This window comes from Hesperophylax consimilis, chromosome 3 (genome assembly GCF_061612785.1).
Source record: "Hesperophylax consimilis isolate HC1 chromosome 3, BYU_Hcon_1.0, whole genome shotgun sequence".
NCBI lineage: Eukaryota > Metazoa > Arthropoda > Insecta > Trichoptera > Limnephilidae > Hesperophylax > Hesperophylax consimilis.
In genome coordinates, this window is record NC_142838.1 from 37120974 (window position 1) to 37135765 (window position 14792).

The following is a 14792-nucleotide window of genomic DNA, read 5'->3' on the forward strand; positions in this document are numbered from 1 at the left end:
ACTTTGACTAGATCAAATGAACTTTAATCGGTCCCGCATTTTCGTTTCGGTCATGAGTTGGTTTTACTCCGGTACTCGAAATTGCATGACGCGGGTAAAGAAGTTTCACTTCAAAAAAATTGAACTTAATATAATATTGAAAATAAAAACCAACAAAATTATTACAAAAATAAACATTACATTTATTTAGACTAAAATTACAGCTGGGCAGTACGTTTGAAGTTTGCAACAATAATTAAATAAGTTTTACAAAGTTACACAGTATATATCGTTATGAACACAATCGCTAAAATCTTTAAAAAACCAATTGAAATACTAAGCATAGATTTTTTAGAAGATTTTTATGATTAATTCAGTTAATTGTTTTAGTGCACATGCGCAGAGCAATGAATCACATCGCACGTTTCCTGACGGTTTTCTGTTTGGAGGTGCCACAGCTTCCTACCAAGTAGAAGGCGGCTGGAATGCTTCAGGTAACGAAGATATTACAGAATTCACCGTTTATGGCAAAGCCTTGAATGGAAAGTAAATGTTTATTTATTTTTAGATAAAGGTGAAAGTATTTGGGACCGGTACTGTCATACAACAAACCACATCAATAATGGAAGCACAGGAGATATATCTTGCGATTCCTACCATCAGTATGCCAGAGATGTGGAGATGTTGAAAGAACTCGGGGTGAACTTCTATCGTTTCTCCTTATCCTGGTCTAGAATTCTTCCTACAGGGCTTGACAACAAAATCAGCCCTGACGGAATCGCCTACTACAACAGACTGATTGATCTATTGGTCGAGAACGACATCTCACCGGCGGTGACCTTGTACCACTGGGACCTTCCACAACCTTTACAAGATCTTGGAGGATGGCCGAATCCCTGGATGGTAAAATACTTTACGGACTACGCCAGAGTAGCCTTCAGTGCTTTTGGAGATAGGGTGACGGATTGGCTAACATTCAATGAACCTATTGACGTGTGCGACGGGGGGTACGGAAGTAATGCAAAAGCTCCAGGTGTACAGTCTCCAGGTAAGTATTCTTGACTGAGCGTCCTGTTTTAACTCAACCGTTTGCATTTTATTTGTGTGTAAATTTATAAAATCTGCTGCCTTATCTGCCGTATTTTGACCGAGTACCCTATAATATTAACAATACGTCCAACTCCAGTGAAATGTGGCAATTTCAACAACTCTAGCCGTTAGAAGGAGCCAGTGTAGCATGTTGACTTTGATATTTCTTTCAATAGCGGCAAATTGAATTTATTTAGTATTTGGAGGCAGTGTTTTGCACTTTCTAATTTGTGTTATGCAATTTTGATTAAAAAAAATATAAAATATCTTTAATAAAGTGGGTTCCGTGGTTCAGTTTAGGAACAAACAGTAAAACCACTCCCAAGCCGTTTTTTTGGTGCCAAAAAAAGTTGATCTGTTGGTAAATGATTTCATTAAATCCTAGCAAATAAAACGATCTTCATTATGTAAAACGTAGATTAAACTATGAAAATACTATTATAATGTTTATAAGGTTAATGTATGCAAAGCTGTGTTAGTTCCATGGAGCATTCTCTGTTCAAGTTGATGTTATAATGATTGTCAATGTTGATGTTCAAAACTCATTTTTGTATTTTTTTATGTTATACCTCACAAGAGCGCCCCTGTCTGTACAGTGTAAAGGCAGGGGAGCTATGTCACTACCAGGTTGGGCAGCCTTGTGGGGCAGGTTAAGGTAGGGGCTGTAAGAAAGTATTTGTTAATGCGGGTCTTGTAGAGGCCCGGATTACATGAAGGAGGAAAAACAGAATTTTGTATGTGTTTTGAAATAACGAATATAATATATTTATATACATAAAAAATATTAACAAATAAAAATATTATTCATATAATTAAATATATTGATCAGATATGACCTGAAATTTTCATTGCCAAAAGTATATTCTGATTTGTTTTTGGGGTACTATGGCATTGCAATGCTGTCCGAAACGTTGGTTAAAGAAGGAGGTAGCGCGAAACGGCATAATACCTACCCCAAAAACAAATTACTATAAATATATTGATAACTTTTTGTAAAATTTCTCGCAATTATATAAGTATTTTTAAGGTATAGGTCGATTCAGGCAGTTGCTGACGGTTTCACCTCATCCTCACACTCTATAAATGCTGGCGTCCCACAGGGATCGGTTCTGTCTCCGACTTTGTTTTTGTTGCATATCAATGACCTTTTGACATGTGAACCGATTCATTGTTACGCGGATGACAGTACAGTTCATGATAGCTTATTGTTTGACAAGCCCCCAAAGGGCACGCAAACTCCAACGGCTCGGAGGGCTTTGAAGCACATAATGGACGGTTATCTCGAGAGTATTTCCTCCTGGGGTAAAAATAATCTCGTCGAATAACGTTTCAAAGACCCAATCCTGTCTGATTACGTCTAAAAGGGATCTAAATGATAATCTAGTCTCCTTCAACGGAAGCAATCTTCCGAACAGGCCTTCCATTGATATGCTTGGTGTAACTATAAGTGACCAGCTCAGGTACGGGGGCTCCATCGAAGCCAGAGTAAAGCTGGCCTCTCAGAAGCTGGGCGTACTGTACAGGGCCCGCAGATACTTTAATAGTACACAACTGCTGACCCTGTACAAATCGCAAGTGCGCCCTACTGTCGAATTTGGCAGCCATCTCTGGTCCGGAGCCCCTAAATACCTGAAAAAAACCCTTGACTCTGTGCAAAAACGGGCGGTCCGTTTGATAGATTCCCCAATCTTAACAAACGGACTGCAATCTTTAGAGCACAGGCGTCAGGTAGGTATGCTGTCCTTGTTCTATCGGTATTACAATGGAAGATGCTCTGAGGAACTAGCGTCATTGATCCCTTCGGCACCGGTGCATAGTCGGGATACACGCCAAACGCGCGCCCAACATTTGTACACGGTTGACATTTGTCACATGAGAACGGGTCGCTTCTACGATTCGTTCTTAAGTTCAACAGCTCGGCTGTGGAACGAACTGCCGGCCTCTGTGTTTCCTCCCTCCTACAACATGGGACTCTTCAAGACCCATGTTCACTCCTTCCTCTCTACAAAAAGACCCTCCACACAGCATCCCCAAAGATGACATAGTCCCTGAGGGAAATTATTTTCTTCAGGGCCTCCTGTGTGGAGTTAATATAAAAAAAATATATAAAAAAATTTATTACCTTTCTAAACCTTTAAAGACAGAGTTAAGCCCCCGCATTCCGAATTTATACAGAGTTATCTTTCAATGCGACTAAATCATTTGTTTCTATTTAAAACGAGTCGTGATTTATTAAATATTTTCACTATTTTCGCTTAATTATTATCGTTTTTTTTATATTAGCGCGCTTTCTCTAACATTGGTATTTACATATATCCTTTTCAAACCATCTTTGGAAGCTTACTATGCAGCCTTCGGCTTAATACAAAAGCAGGAACGTCATACGTGCGATATTTAATTATTAAAAAATTTCTACTTCTATAATTTACTAACGAAAAATAAAGAATATAATTTGACATCGTATGAGAAAATCAAGGCGCACAATTCGTACTCGTTGCCATCAAAATATATGGGAAACGTCAGAAATTGGAGGTATTATTAATATTATAGGGTATGCTTTGACTGAGCTTTTCAATATTATGGAACCTACCTACTAAAGTTCGAAAAAAGAATTGTCCTTAAAATAGTGATTTTTCTTTGGAAAAATTTAAAAAAATGGGTGTGTCAAGCCTACGCAAGACAGAAGTGAAACTTCTAGTATTCTTCTCTCTCTCTCTTTTCATTTCATTCTCTCTTTTTTTCTGTCTATTGACATATTTATAAGTAGCATGTGATAAAAAAAATTAAAAGTTATAAAAAAAGAAAAAAAAAATTAGTTAAAGCGGGGATCGAACCTCGGTTCTTCACGACCACAGTCGTGCGCTCTGCCTGTAGACAGCGAAGATGAGTTAGGAGAGTGAGTTAAACTAGGTATATAATATTAGCTAGGCTCCTATAGCGAAATGATCCCGTTTTTTCGTCACGGTCATGAGTCGGTTTTACTCCGGTCCTCGAAATTGCATGACGCGCGTAAAGAAGTTTCACTTCAAAAAATTCCTGCAAAGTTATGGATGTAATTACGATCTTTTTCAAGCGCGTATGTAATGATTATTTTTATCAACGTCGCATACACCTTGCTAATGTTTTCAGTATTATTAGGGCTTTTTTATACTAATTTTCATATATTTATTGGCAGGTAGAGTAGAAATTAATATTGTTTAGCGTTTGCCAACGACCATACCATGTTGAACACACCGGTTCTCGTCCGATCACCGAAGTTAAGCAACATTGGGCGCGGTCAGTACTTGGATGGGTGACCGCTTGGGAACACCGCGTGCCGTTGGCCCATTTTTTATGGTAATTTCATGTTTTTATTTATTTTTTTATCGTTACTATCATTAATAATATCATAAAATTCTTTAACTTTTCAAGTATGCTACAGGCCTAAAATATTACTTAGTGGATTGATATTATGGTCAACCATTGAAAAAAAAAATTCCTGCAAAGTTATGGATGTAATTACGATCTTTTTCAAGCGCGTATGTAATGATTATTTTTATCAACGTCGCACACACCTTGCTAATGTTTTCAGTATTATTAGGGCTTTTTTATACTAATTTTCATATATTTATTGGCAGGTAGAATAGAAATTAATATTGTTTAGCGTTTGCCAACGACCATACCATGTTGAACACACCGGTTCTCGTCCGATCACCGAAGTTAAGCAACATTGGGCGCGGTCAGTACTTGGATGGGTGACCGCTTGGGAACACCGCGTGCCGTTGGCCCATTTTTTATGGTAATTTCATGTTTTTTTTTATTTTTTTATCGTTACTATCATTAATAATATCATAAAATTCTTTAACTTTTCAAGTATGCTACAGGCCTAAAATATTACTTAGTGGATTGATATTATGGTCAACCATTGAAAAAAAAAATTCCTGCAAAGTTATGGATGTAATTACGATCTTTTTCAAGCGCGTATGTAATGATTATTTTTATCAACGTCGCACACACCTTGCTAATGTTTTCAGTATTATTAGGGCTTTTTTATACTAATTTTCATATATTTATTGGCAGGTAGAATAGAAATTAATATTGTTTAGCGTTTGCCAACGACCATACCATGTTGAACACACCGGTTCTCGTCCGATCACCGAAGTTAAGCAACATTGGGCGCGGTCAGTACTTGGATGGGTGACCGCTTGGGAACACCGCGTGCCGTTGGCCCATTTTTTATGGTAATTTTATGTTTTTTTTTATTTTTTTATCGTTAACATCATAAAAAATTTTATATCATTCTTTAACTTTTCAAGTATGCTACAGGCCTAAAATATTACTTAGTGGATTGATATTATGGTCAACCATTGAAAAAAAAAAAGGCGTTAAAAACAAAAAAATAATGTGCGATGGCCGAGAATCGAACTCGGATCAACTGCTTGGAAAGCAACTACGCTGACCATTACACCACCAACGCCAGTTGTCGAGATGAGCTAAGAAGCATTTATATTTTACTTCAAAACTTTGACTAGATCAAATGAACTTTAATCGGTCCCGCATTTTCGTTTCGGTCATGAGTTGGTTTTACTCCGGTACTCGAAATTGCATGACGCGGGTAAAGAAGTTTCACTTCAAAAAAAATTAGTTAAAGCGGGGATCGAACCTCGGTTCTTCACGACCACAGTCGTGCGCTCTGCCTGTAGACAGCGAAGATGAGTTAGGAGAGTGAGTTAAACTAGGTATATAATATTAGCTAGGCTCCTATAGCGAAATGATCCCGTTTTTTCGTCACGGTCATGAGTCGGTTTTACTCCGGTCCTCGAAATTGCATGACGCGCGTAAAGAAGTTTCACTTCAAAAAATTCCTGCAAAGTTATGGATGTAATTACGATCTTTTTCAAGCGCGTATGTAATGATTATTTTTATCAACGTCGCATACACCTTGCTAATGTTTTCAGTATTATTAGGGCTTTTTTATACTAATTTTCATATATTTATTGGCAGGTAGAGTAGAAATTAATATTGTTTAGCGTTTGCCAACGACCATACCATGTTGAACACACCGGTTCTCGTCCGATCACCGAAGTTAAGCAACATTGGGCGCGGTCAGTACTTGGATGGGTGACCGCTTGGGAACACCGCGTGCCGTTGGCCCATTTTTTATGGTAATTTCATGTTTTTATTTATTTTTTTATCGTTACTATCATTAATAATATCATAAAATTCTTTAACTTTTCAAGTATGCTACAGGCCTAAAATATTACTTAGTGGATTGATATTATGGTCAACCATTGAAAAAAAAAATTCCTGCAAAGTTATGGATGTAATTACGATCTTTTTCAAGCGCGTATGTAATGATTATTTTTATCAACGTCGCACACACCTTGCTAATGTTTTCAGTATTATTAGGGCTTTTTTATACTAATTTTCATATATTTATTGGCAGGTAGAATAGAAATTAATATTGTTTAGCGTTTGCCAACGACCATACCATGTTGAACACACCGGTTCTCGTCCGATCACCGAAGTTAAGCAACATTGGGCGCGGTCAGTACTTGGATGGGTGACCGCTTGGGAACACCGCGTGCCGTTGGCCCATTTTTTATGGTAATTTCATGTTTTTTTTTATTTTTTTATCGTTACTATCATTAATAATATCATAAAATTCTTTAACTTTTCAAGTATGCTACAGGCCTAAAATATTACTTAGTGGATTGATATTATGGTCAACCATTGAAAAAAAAAATTCCTGCAAAGTTATGGATGTAATTACGATCTTTTTCAAGCGCGTATGTAATGATTATTTTTATCAACGTCGCACACACCTTGCTAATGTTTTCAGTATTATTAGGGCTTTTTTATACTAATTTTCATATATTTATTGGCAGGTAGAATAGAAATTAATATTGTTTAGCGTTTGCCAACGACCATACCATGTTGAACACACCGGTTCTCGTCCGATCACCGAAGTTAAGCAACATTGGGCGCGGTCAGTACTTGGATGGGTGACCGCTTGGGAACACCGCGTGCCGTTGGCCCATTTTTTATGGTAATTTTATGTTTTTTTTTATTTTTTTATCGTTAACATCATAAAAAATTTTATATCATTCTTTAACTTTTCAAGTATGCTACAGGCCTAAAATATTACTTAGTGGATTGATATTATGGTCAACCATTGAAAAAAAAAAAGGCGTTAAAAACAAAAAAATAATGTGCGATGGCCGAGAATCGAACTCGGATCAACTGCTTGGAAAGCAACTACGCTGACCATTACACCACCAACGCCAGTTGTCGAGATGAGCTAAGAAGCATTTATATTTTACTTCAAAACTTTGACTAGATCAAATGAACTTTAATCGGTCCCGCATTTTCGTTTCGGTCATGAGTTGGTTTTACTCCGGTACTCGAAATTGCATGACGCGGGTAAAGAAGTTTCACTTCAAAAATAAATTCCTTATTTGAAATTTTTAAAAATGATGCATAAAATATTACATGGTTCATAATTCAAGGTAGGTATTTAAGTACCTACTTACAAATCTCATCATTCGAAATTTTAGTTTTGTTTTATTAAATAAGAGGAAATTGGCAACATATTTTTATGTCTATTGCTGTCCGAACTACTAGTAATAGTTTGTTCCAGGGGAGGAATAACTCCAATCGAAAATTTGAACCGAAATATTGTTACGTCATATGTTTGCTTAACAATATCCACCAATGAAAAACTCTGAAAATCTATGGAATAAACTTTCAAAGTTTTTCATTGGTGGAAAGTATAATAAGTTGGCTCCGAATGAGAATTTTACTGTCTATATATTGGCATATCTATGGGTTTATAGGTCCAATTTCTTTCATACAAAAAGCCCGAAGTTATCAATCTATAGAAGTTGATTTATGGTTTGTTCATGAACTCACCCGTGGAGACAGCCCCGTACTTTCTAAATGTACTTGATCAAAATATCTATTTGTTTTTCATTTCCTACAACGCTCTTACAAAGGTTTTTGTCAGTGCAAATGCATTATAGAAAGGGTACAATTATAACGATCTAATATACATTGTTATAAAAAAAGATTAAAATAAATAAATGAATATATTTTCGTTTCAAACTCTTATTTTGGTAGAAGCTTCTCATGATACATATTACATTTTTTTTGGTAAATTTCTAGGTATTGGTGAATACTTGTGCGGACATACAATCCTCAAGGCTCACGCCAGTGTCTACCATCTATACAACGACACGTACAAGTCCACACAGAAAGGTGATCTTAGAAGAGCGAAAAAATCTATCCAGCACAATATATTTAATACTATCCATCAATAACATACATGATTTTTGGCATTGCAGGAAGAGTCGGGTTTACCATGGATATCAACTGGCATGAGCCAGAAAACGCAAGCTCACCTGCAGATCTCGAAGCTTCTGAACGAGCTTTACAATTCATAGTAATAAATTTTGTACTTTTAACTAATTTATTTCTCTTCAGAAGACACCTGAGATTAAGCTTTGGTCTCAAATCTCCAATAAGTCTGCCTTCGTTTATACACGGTATCCTGAAACTCGTAGTATCTCCACGCGGGAAACTGGTGAATTTACAACACACGGAGAGTACCCAAAAAACTTGTTGATTTGAACATTTCAACGGGTCTACTTTTAGACGCCTTTTAAATACATTAACTAGTTGATATTAATCCCTTAACGACCGATTACTTTCAAACATGAGCTAAAAAATTCAACTTTGCACGTGATTGACTCGAAAACGAATGTTTAAAACAAAAAAAAGTTATGCCACAACTCCGAATGTGATGTAGGTTCACGCTTGTACTATGAGCTTCCGGACACCATCTATTAAAATATCAACGGTCATCAATCTGTAAGTTTTTCTATATGCCATATTCCGACGTGAGAGTGGAGAATGTGACGCCATTGATGATATTTCAAAACATTCATTTTTATCCCAGGGTTCTTGGTGAGAGTTACGTCTTTTCAACTCTTGATGTAAATTTGATAAACAAGTATTTTATTAAGGACGTCTTGTTTCACAGAATTCAACAATTCATCAGTTCTGTGCAAGTTCTCTTATTATTTCAGTTTTGTGAATGAATTGGCCAAAAACGATGCAATAACAGAACTTTAATAGAACTTTCACAGAAATTTAAAATCAACATTGTACCCATGCAAAATTTTCACCGTGGGACTTCTGATTATATTTTAGTAAAATTTACAGAATTTTTGCAAAATTGCACGTAAAACGTTTTTTGTAAATTGTACCGTTTTACTAGGTAATGTGTTTATATATTCATAAAAAATATTATATATTACTAATTATATTCAGAGAATTGATTTTTAAACGTATCCTTAACCCCTGAAACTATTTTTTTCGCTTTTGGGAACACCTCATATTATGGTTGTATTTAAAGTTTAGACAGAAACGTTTGTACAAGATTTGTCAGTTAAAATGCTTGTGTTTATATATTTTTCTTAATCAGTAATTTTTAATACAAAAACGTTAGGTGATCTAATCAAAATATTTTTTAATATTTTAAATCATAATTTTAAAGCGTATTTTATCACCTTTCTAAATCAGTTTTTAGTTTTAAGATACGTTCAGAAATATTCCATTTGTTTGGATTTTATTGCAAAGTGGAAATCCTCCGAACTTCTGACAGAATATGACAATGGGGTTAGTGATGCGCTAGCGTTTGAGAGATTTAAGGTTGTTCAGTCAGGATTTAGGACTCAAGTGAACTGGATCAATTATCAATCATTGTAATCATTTCCAGGCGGGATGGTTCGGTCACCCGATATACTCCAAAGAAGGCGACTACCCTGCTGTGTTTAAGGACAGAATAGCCAACCGCAGTTTGTGTCAGGGCTTCAGCACTTCTCGCCTCCCCGCTTTCACTCCAGATGAGGTGCAGTACATAAAGGGCACACACGACTTCTTGGGACTAAACCACTACACCTCCACGATAACGAGGGCTAATAAGGACGATCGTCCCTCTCCCAACCCATCTTTATGGAATGATTTGGGGGTTATTGAATACCAAAGGAAGGAGTGGCCGACGGCTCCTGGCACCTCCTGGTTGAAGGTATCTTCATTTATTGACTTGTAAATCACACTGTAGCCAACAATTTATTAAAATATATAATAGTGCAAACCCACAATAAAATTTTCTGTTCAAGTTTTAGATTCTCTTTATAGCTTATTCATCGTATTCACGTTTATTTTCAGTTTATGATTAATTTATTTGTATAGTTTCAGTTTACTATTCAAAACTCTAAATCTTCTCAATTCGGAACCTATAAATAGTGACTACGTATCGGATAAGAGTTTTCTATGCATTGCGAGGATTTGTTTGTTTATTTAATTATATACCCGTTATCCTATGGATAAGCTTTCAAGAGAATGGTGAAATATCTCTTTAAGTAGGTACCTGATTTATCGCTTATCTGAATTATTCTTCACACACGAGGTTCCAATTTTGTAAATGACACTTAAATTCAAAAGAATTTTGAGTTCATTGAACGTGAATAATTTCAAGCAAGAATAACGTACACCACAGATAACCTAATTTAGTATGTTTAATGATAAATTTATTCCCCTTATACACATATTGGTACAGACGATTTTGGCAGATCACACTTTGTAATCATCAAAATGATAACATGATGACAACTTGATACTCGCTTTTTACGCCTGGGGAAAGTGTCATAGGTCGGACTGTGATTGCTAAAATCAGTGTTTAAGTTGCTTTCTTCCAAGATGATTTCAAACTTCTTGATGTTGTGTTATAGGTCGTTCCATGGGGATTAAGAAAGGTGCTTCTGTGGTTGAACAAGGAATATAATAATCCAGAAATAGTAATTTTTGAGAATGGCTATTCAGACCTTGGGGGAACCAACGACACGGGTAGAATAGACTACTATAAGCACTATCTAAATGCAATGCTAGACGCCATGGAAGAAGGGGTCAGAGTGTCAGGCTACACGGCATGGAGTCTCATGGATAACTTTGAATGGTTGCAGGGATACTCGTAAGTCTATTCTAATTAAAAATTGAGGAGCTGGAAGCAATAACAACTTATGATAATAATTATGGTCTCGAGTAAAACGTGTTGAAATTTGTAGTATTCACTTGTTTCAATTTTTTTTTCACAGAGACGTAACATTTCATTGTTGTTGATACAAGTTTTGATAAACTTAAGTATCTTGCCTGTGCAGGCCTTACTATGGGACAAAATATAAAAATAAATTGGTACATGAACACAACACTAGGTTAACAAAGAATGAAGGTATGCTTGTTCTAAAATACAACAATAAATACGGACAGCGAACCAAAATGTTGCCAAGTAACATAAAACTGTAAATTACCAAAGAGATTCAGATTTATGCTGAAAACATGGCTCATAAGTAGAAATACTTACTATCAATATAAATCATTACTATCAATCAATAGTTTTTATTTATTAGCATATATAGACTAGTATTAATTTTGATAATTTGTTTAGAAAATTTGCATTTTGGACTGTGTGTCAATAATAATAATCTGAATATCTAATAACTAACTAACTAACCATCACGCCGTTTCCCCGCAGGGGTAGGCAGAGAGGACGGACCGCCAAACAACTCGGTCTTGGCACACACTTCTTGCCTCATTCACATTAAGTAGCAACTATTTATAATTAGTAATAATATTATTTATACATATTTGCATTGTAATTGAACATGAACATTCTGTTGATAAACTGCTTAATTGTGGTTTAACGGAGAAACTTTAAGGAATTTAATATTATTTATTTTTTTTAAATGTATTTTAACTAGTGTTAAAACTTTTGCACGTCGCTGCGTTTGTATAAAACATAAAGAAGTAAAATTTACACAGCAGGTAAAAAAGGATTTTTAGATACCAAAAAGGAAAATGGAAGCAAAAACTTATACGCGTTTGAGTTCTTATTGCATCCAGCTCTCAAATCATAGAATATTCCAGTTCCTAAATTAAAGCACGGCAACACTGGTATGCAATGTGTACAGTAATATTCTCCAAAACCGACGTGCAAAATTGTCTTACGCACGTAATTTTGAATCGTAGTATAGCGACAATCGATGGATTTAACGTTATAAATCACTTCGTAGGATCTTACTAAATCTATTAGTCGTTTATCTTCCATTGTAATAACAAAACAAGCAACAAATGTCAAACAAACATAAGATTTCCGTCAAATAAAGTCTGTGGAAGGCCTTCCACCAGTGTTATCTTTATTTACAGCCTAATCGGCGTTGCGTGGGAAGCGTAGGATTACGTTGCGTGTGACAAGAGTATTTCTGAAGCATATATTTTCGTAGATTATGTATGGACTGTAAGTTGTCCACAAGTTGCGTACATTGCGTATGTTAAATCTTACATTAGTAATTTTAACTGTATATATTCCCTCCAAGGCCTATACTTCCTAATTAATAATTAGAAATTAATAAAATTACCTGATAGAATCTTTAAACCTAAGTCGGAATTTTTTCAATGAATTTAGTCTGATGAATTTCTGTCCAATTATGTAACTCTCTTTCGATAATTTAATATTTGTTCAATGTGACAGAATCACATTTTTTAAGCATTTTTCTTGGATGGAATGTTAAAACTATATTAAATGTTAATTACCTTCCATGTGTGACTTTTTGGATTATATCCTTTTGAATATGTCTGCTGTATTAATTTAACTCATTTGTTTTGAATATTTGCCTTTTTACATCATTAATCCAAAAATATAAATTGTTGCAGGGCTAAATTTGGACTTTACGAAGTAGATTTTAAGAACCCTTCGAGGACTAGAACCGCCAAAGCTTCAGCCAAATTCTACAATAAGATCATCAAGACCAGACAAATAGAAAGAGTGAAATAAATGCTGCGAAATAATATCGTATCTCTCTACATATTAACTCCAGCCTACCACACATACCATGGATACAACTATGGGTACAACCAAAGGCACTTCTCCAACCAGCCACTTACTATGTATGGGGTACAGCGTTCTTCGTTCTCTATGAACCACTGTACACGGCCACCGAATTCAGGAACCAAACATTTTTATTGATTGCATCCCAAGAATATATATTACACAGAAACGTATTTACGAGAGATCATGAAAAAATCAGTGGATAGATGTGTCAAAGGTATAGAAGGTACAATCTAAATTATCATACATTTAGGATAGTGTCTATTGGTGAATGTATGTTTGTATGTTGTCCTTGCCGGGCATCACTGAGAAAGATTTTTTGTTTCGTTTATATACTACTGATAAGAAGGAGTGTTTTAGTAGTTAGAATACAAATAATTTTATATATTTTATCGAAAAGTTTTCCACTGTGTTTTATTACATTACAATAAAATGATGTAATTAAAGGTAACGTATTATTGCCATATTCATTTATATATTTTTAGTATACATTTGTATCGCAGTATAGCTCAGCCACAAGTTGACAGGTCATCAATCATAATTTCTGATTTTGGAGGCGCGTCCGTACCTACACAGGCGTGATCCATGGTAGACATTCTGATTGAATTGACCTTGATGGTGATGTTGACCTATATAGTACTGTGACACCTATGACGACACAAGGGCTTTAATTGGGAAGGCGGGCCTGGTGACCTACTACATGGCTTGATTCACCAATTACGGACTTCTGGGCATTACGATAACGGTCAAAACAAGTGGAAAGTCCAAAGTAACGGTATTTGAAAGATACAGTTCAAATTAACTGAACTAACGTAGTAAGAGAGATCTTTGCATATATAAATTATGTACAATTATGTATTTTTAAAGCCACATGTGGGGTTCCCCAAGGATCTCACCTAGAGGCAATTTTTTTGTCATTATTCATAGACGACATGATTATTAAATTTAACAATGTACAAGTTCTACAATTGGCTGACGATGTTCAAATATATAAAACAATACGCAAAATAGACGATTGTTAGAATATAGATTTTTAACGGTGAGTACTTGGATAAAAATGACGATTTCTTAAGTAGGTATGAATGTTAGTTAAGGACAGAAATATTGATAAAGGAGTTTTCGGAGGTTAGAGGGTCGAAAGCAAGAAACAGGCACTTCATTCAGGCTTAATATAGTTGTCCAAAACAAGAAATTGCCCGATGAAGCAAAGGTTAGCAGTCAACAATACGCGGTAGAGACTAGACATGAATTAGGCAGAGGATATATATCCGGTGCAGTCACAGGTCACAGCCGTTTGCACATCATATGGGCCTGAGTGATGTTGAATTGTGTGAATGTGGATACATTCAAACAACAGAATACATCTTAAAATAATGCCTCTGTAATCAGTTCCCCAGAGGCACTGTGCTGGACCAAGTGACTCCCAATACATATAATGGCTGAATAATCTCAGCATCCCACTTTGACTTCCATTAAATAACCCCAACGATACGAAAAACAGAAGCAGAATGATGGCTGTAAAATGAGATCTTGGAGACGCACGTGCGATCCAGCCATTATGGTTGAATTACAAATGAGATTGGTATGGAATTAATAAAAAGCCATAGTTATCATTTATAAGATTAATAAAGTAACGTTTAGATAGTTTAGGGCAGTGGCAGTGGTGCACAGCCTTTTTAGCCGCAGGGCAACTTATCAACCTGCAAACTACTATACGATATGATTTAAGATTTTCACCGCCAAAATTACTATGGTGAATAGTTTTTGTGTAATTATGCCATGTTCCAATTCCCCCTTC

General features: G+C 35.7%; 1 protein-coding gene and 6 non-coding genes across 7 annotated transcripts; all 7 read left to right on the forward strand.

Annotated features, from left to right (window-relative positions):
* Nucleotides 1-361: 361 nt before the first annotated feature.
* Nucleotides 362-13396, forward strand: LOC149425410 (myrosinase 1-like). The gene is made up of 7 exons (XM_089650620.1): nucleotides 362-473; nucleotides 548-1027; nucleotides 8212-8304; nucleotides 8391-8488; nucleotides 9827-10135; nucleotides 10842-11080; nucleotides 12820-13396. The coding sequence occupies exons 2-7, from the start codon at nucleotides 661-663 to the stop codon at nucleotides 12938-12940; spliced, it is 1227 nt and encodes a 408-aa protein (XP_089506746.1). The 5' UTR covers nucleotides 362-473; nucleotides 548-660; the 3' UTR covers nucleotides 12941-13396.
* Nucleotides 4275-4393, forward strand: LOC149425411 (5S ribosomal RNA). The gene has a single exon (XR_016305756.1). It is a non-coding gene; the product is annotated as a 5S ribosomal RNA (ribosomal RNA).
* On the forward strand, nucleotides 4717-4835 carry LOC149425412 (5S ribosomal RNA). The gene has a single exon (XR_016305757.1). It is a non-coding gene; the product is annotated as a 5S ribosomal RNA (ribosomal RNA).
* Nucleotides 5159-5277, forward strand: LOC149425413 (5S ribosomal RNA). Its single transcript, XR_016305758.1, has one exon. It is a non-coding gene; the product is annotated as a 5S ribosomal RNA (ribosomal RNA).
* On the forward strand, nucleotides 6083-6201 carry LOC149425414 (5S ribosomal RNA). Its single transcript, XR_016305759.1, has one exon. It is a non-coding gene; the product is annotated as a 5S ribosomal RNA (ribosomal RNA).
* LOC149425415 (5S ribosomal RNA) lies at nucleotides 6525-6643 on the forward strand. Its single transcript, XR_016305760.1, has one exon. It is a non-coding gene; the product is annotated as a 5S ribosomal RNA (ribosomal RNA).
* Nucleotides 6967-7085, forward strand: LOC149425416 (5S ribosomal RNA). Its single transcript, XR_016305761.1, has one exon. It is a non-coding gene; the product is annotated as a 5S ribosomal RNA (ribosomal RNA).
* Nucleotides 13397-14792: the final 1396 nt, after the last annotated feature.

Coding starts and splice junctions, on each gene's coding strand:
- LOC149425410 (XM_089650620.1), top strand. CDS start 661: ATGTTGAAAGAACTCGGGGTGAACTTCTATCGTTTCTCCTTATCCTGG. Junction 1,028..8,211: donor TCCAGGTGTACAGTCTCCAG/GTAAGTATTCTT, acceptor GTAAATTTCTAG/GTATTGGTGAATACTTGTGC. Junction 11,081..12,819: donor GAATGGTTGCAGGGATACTC/GTAAGTCTATTC, acceptor AAATTGTTGCAG/GGCTAAATTTGGACTTTACG.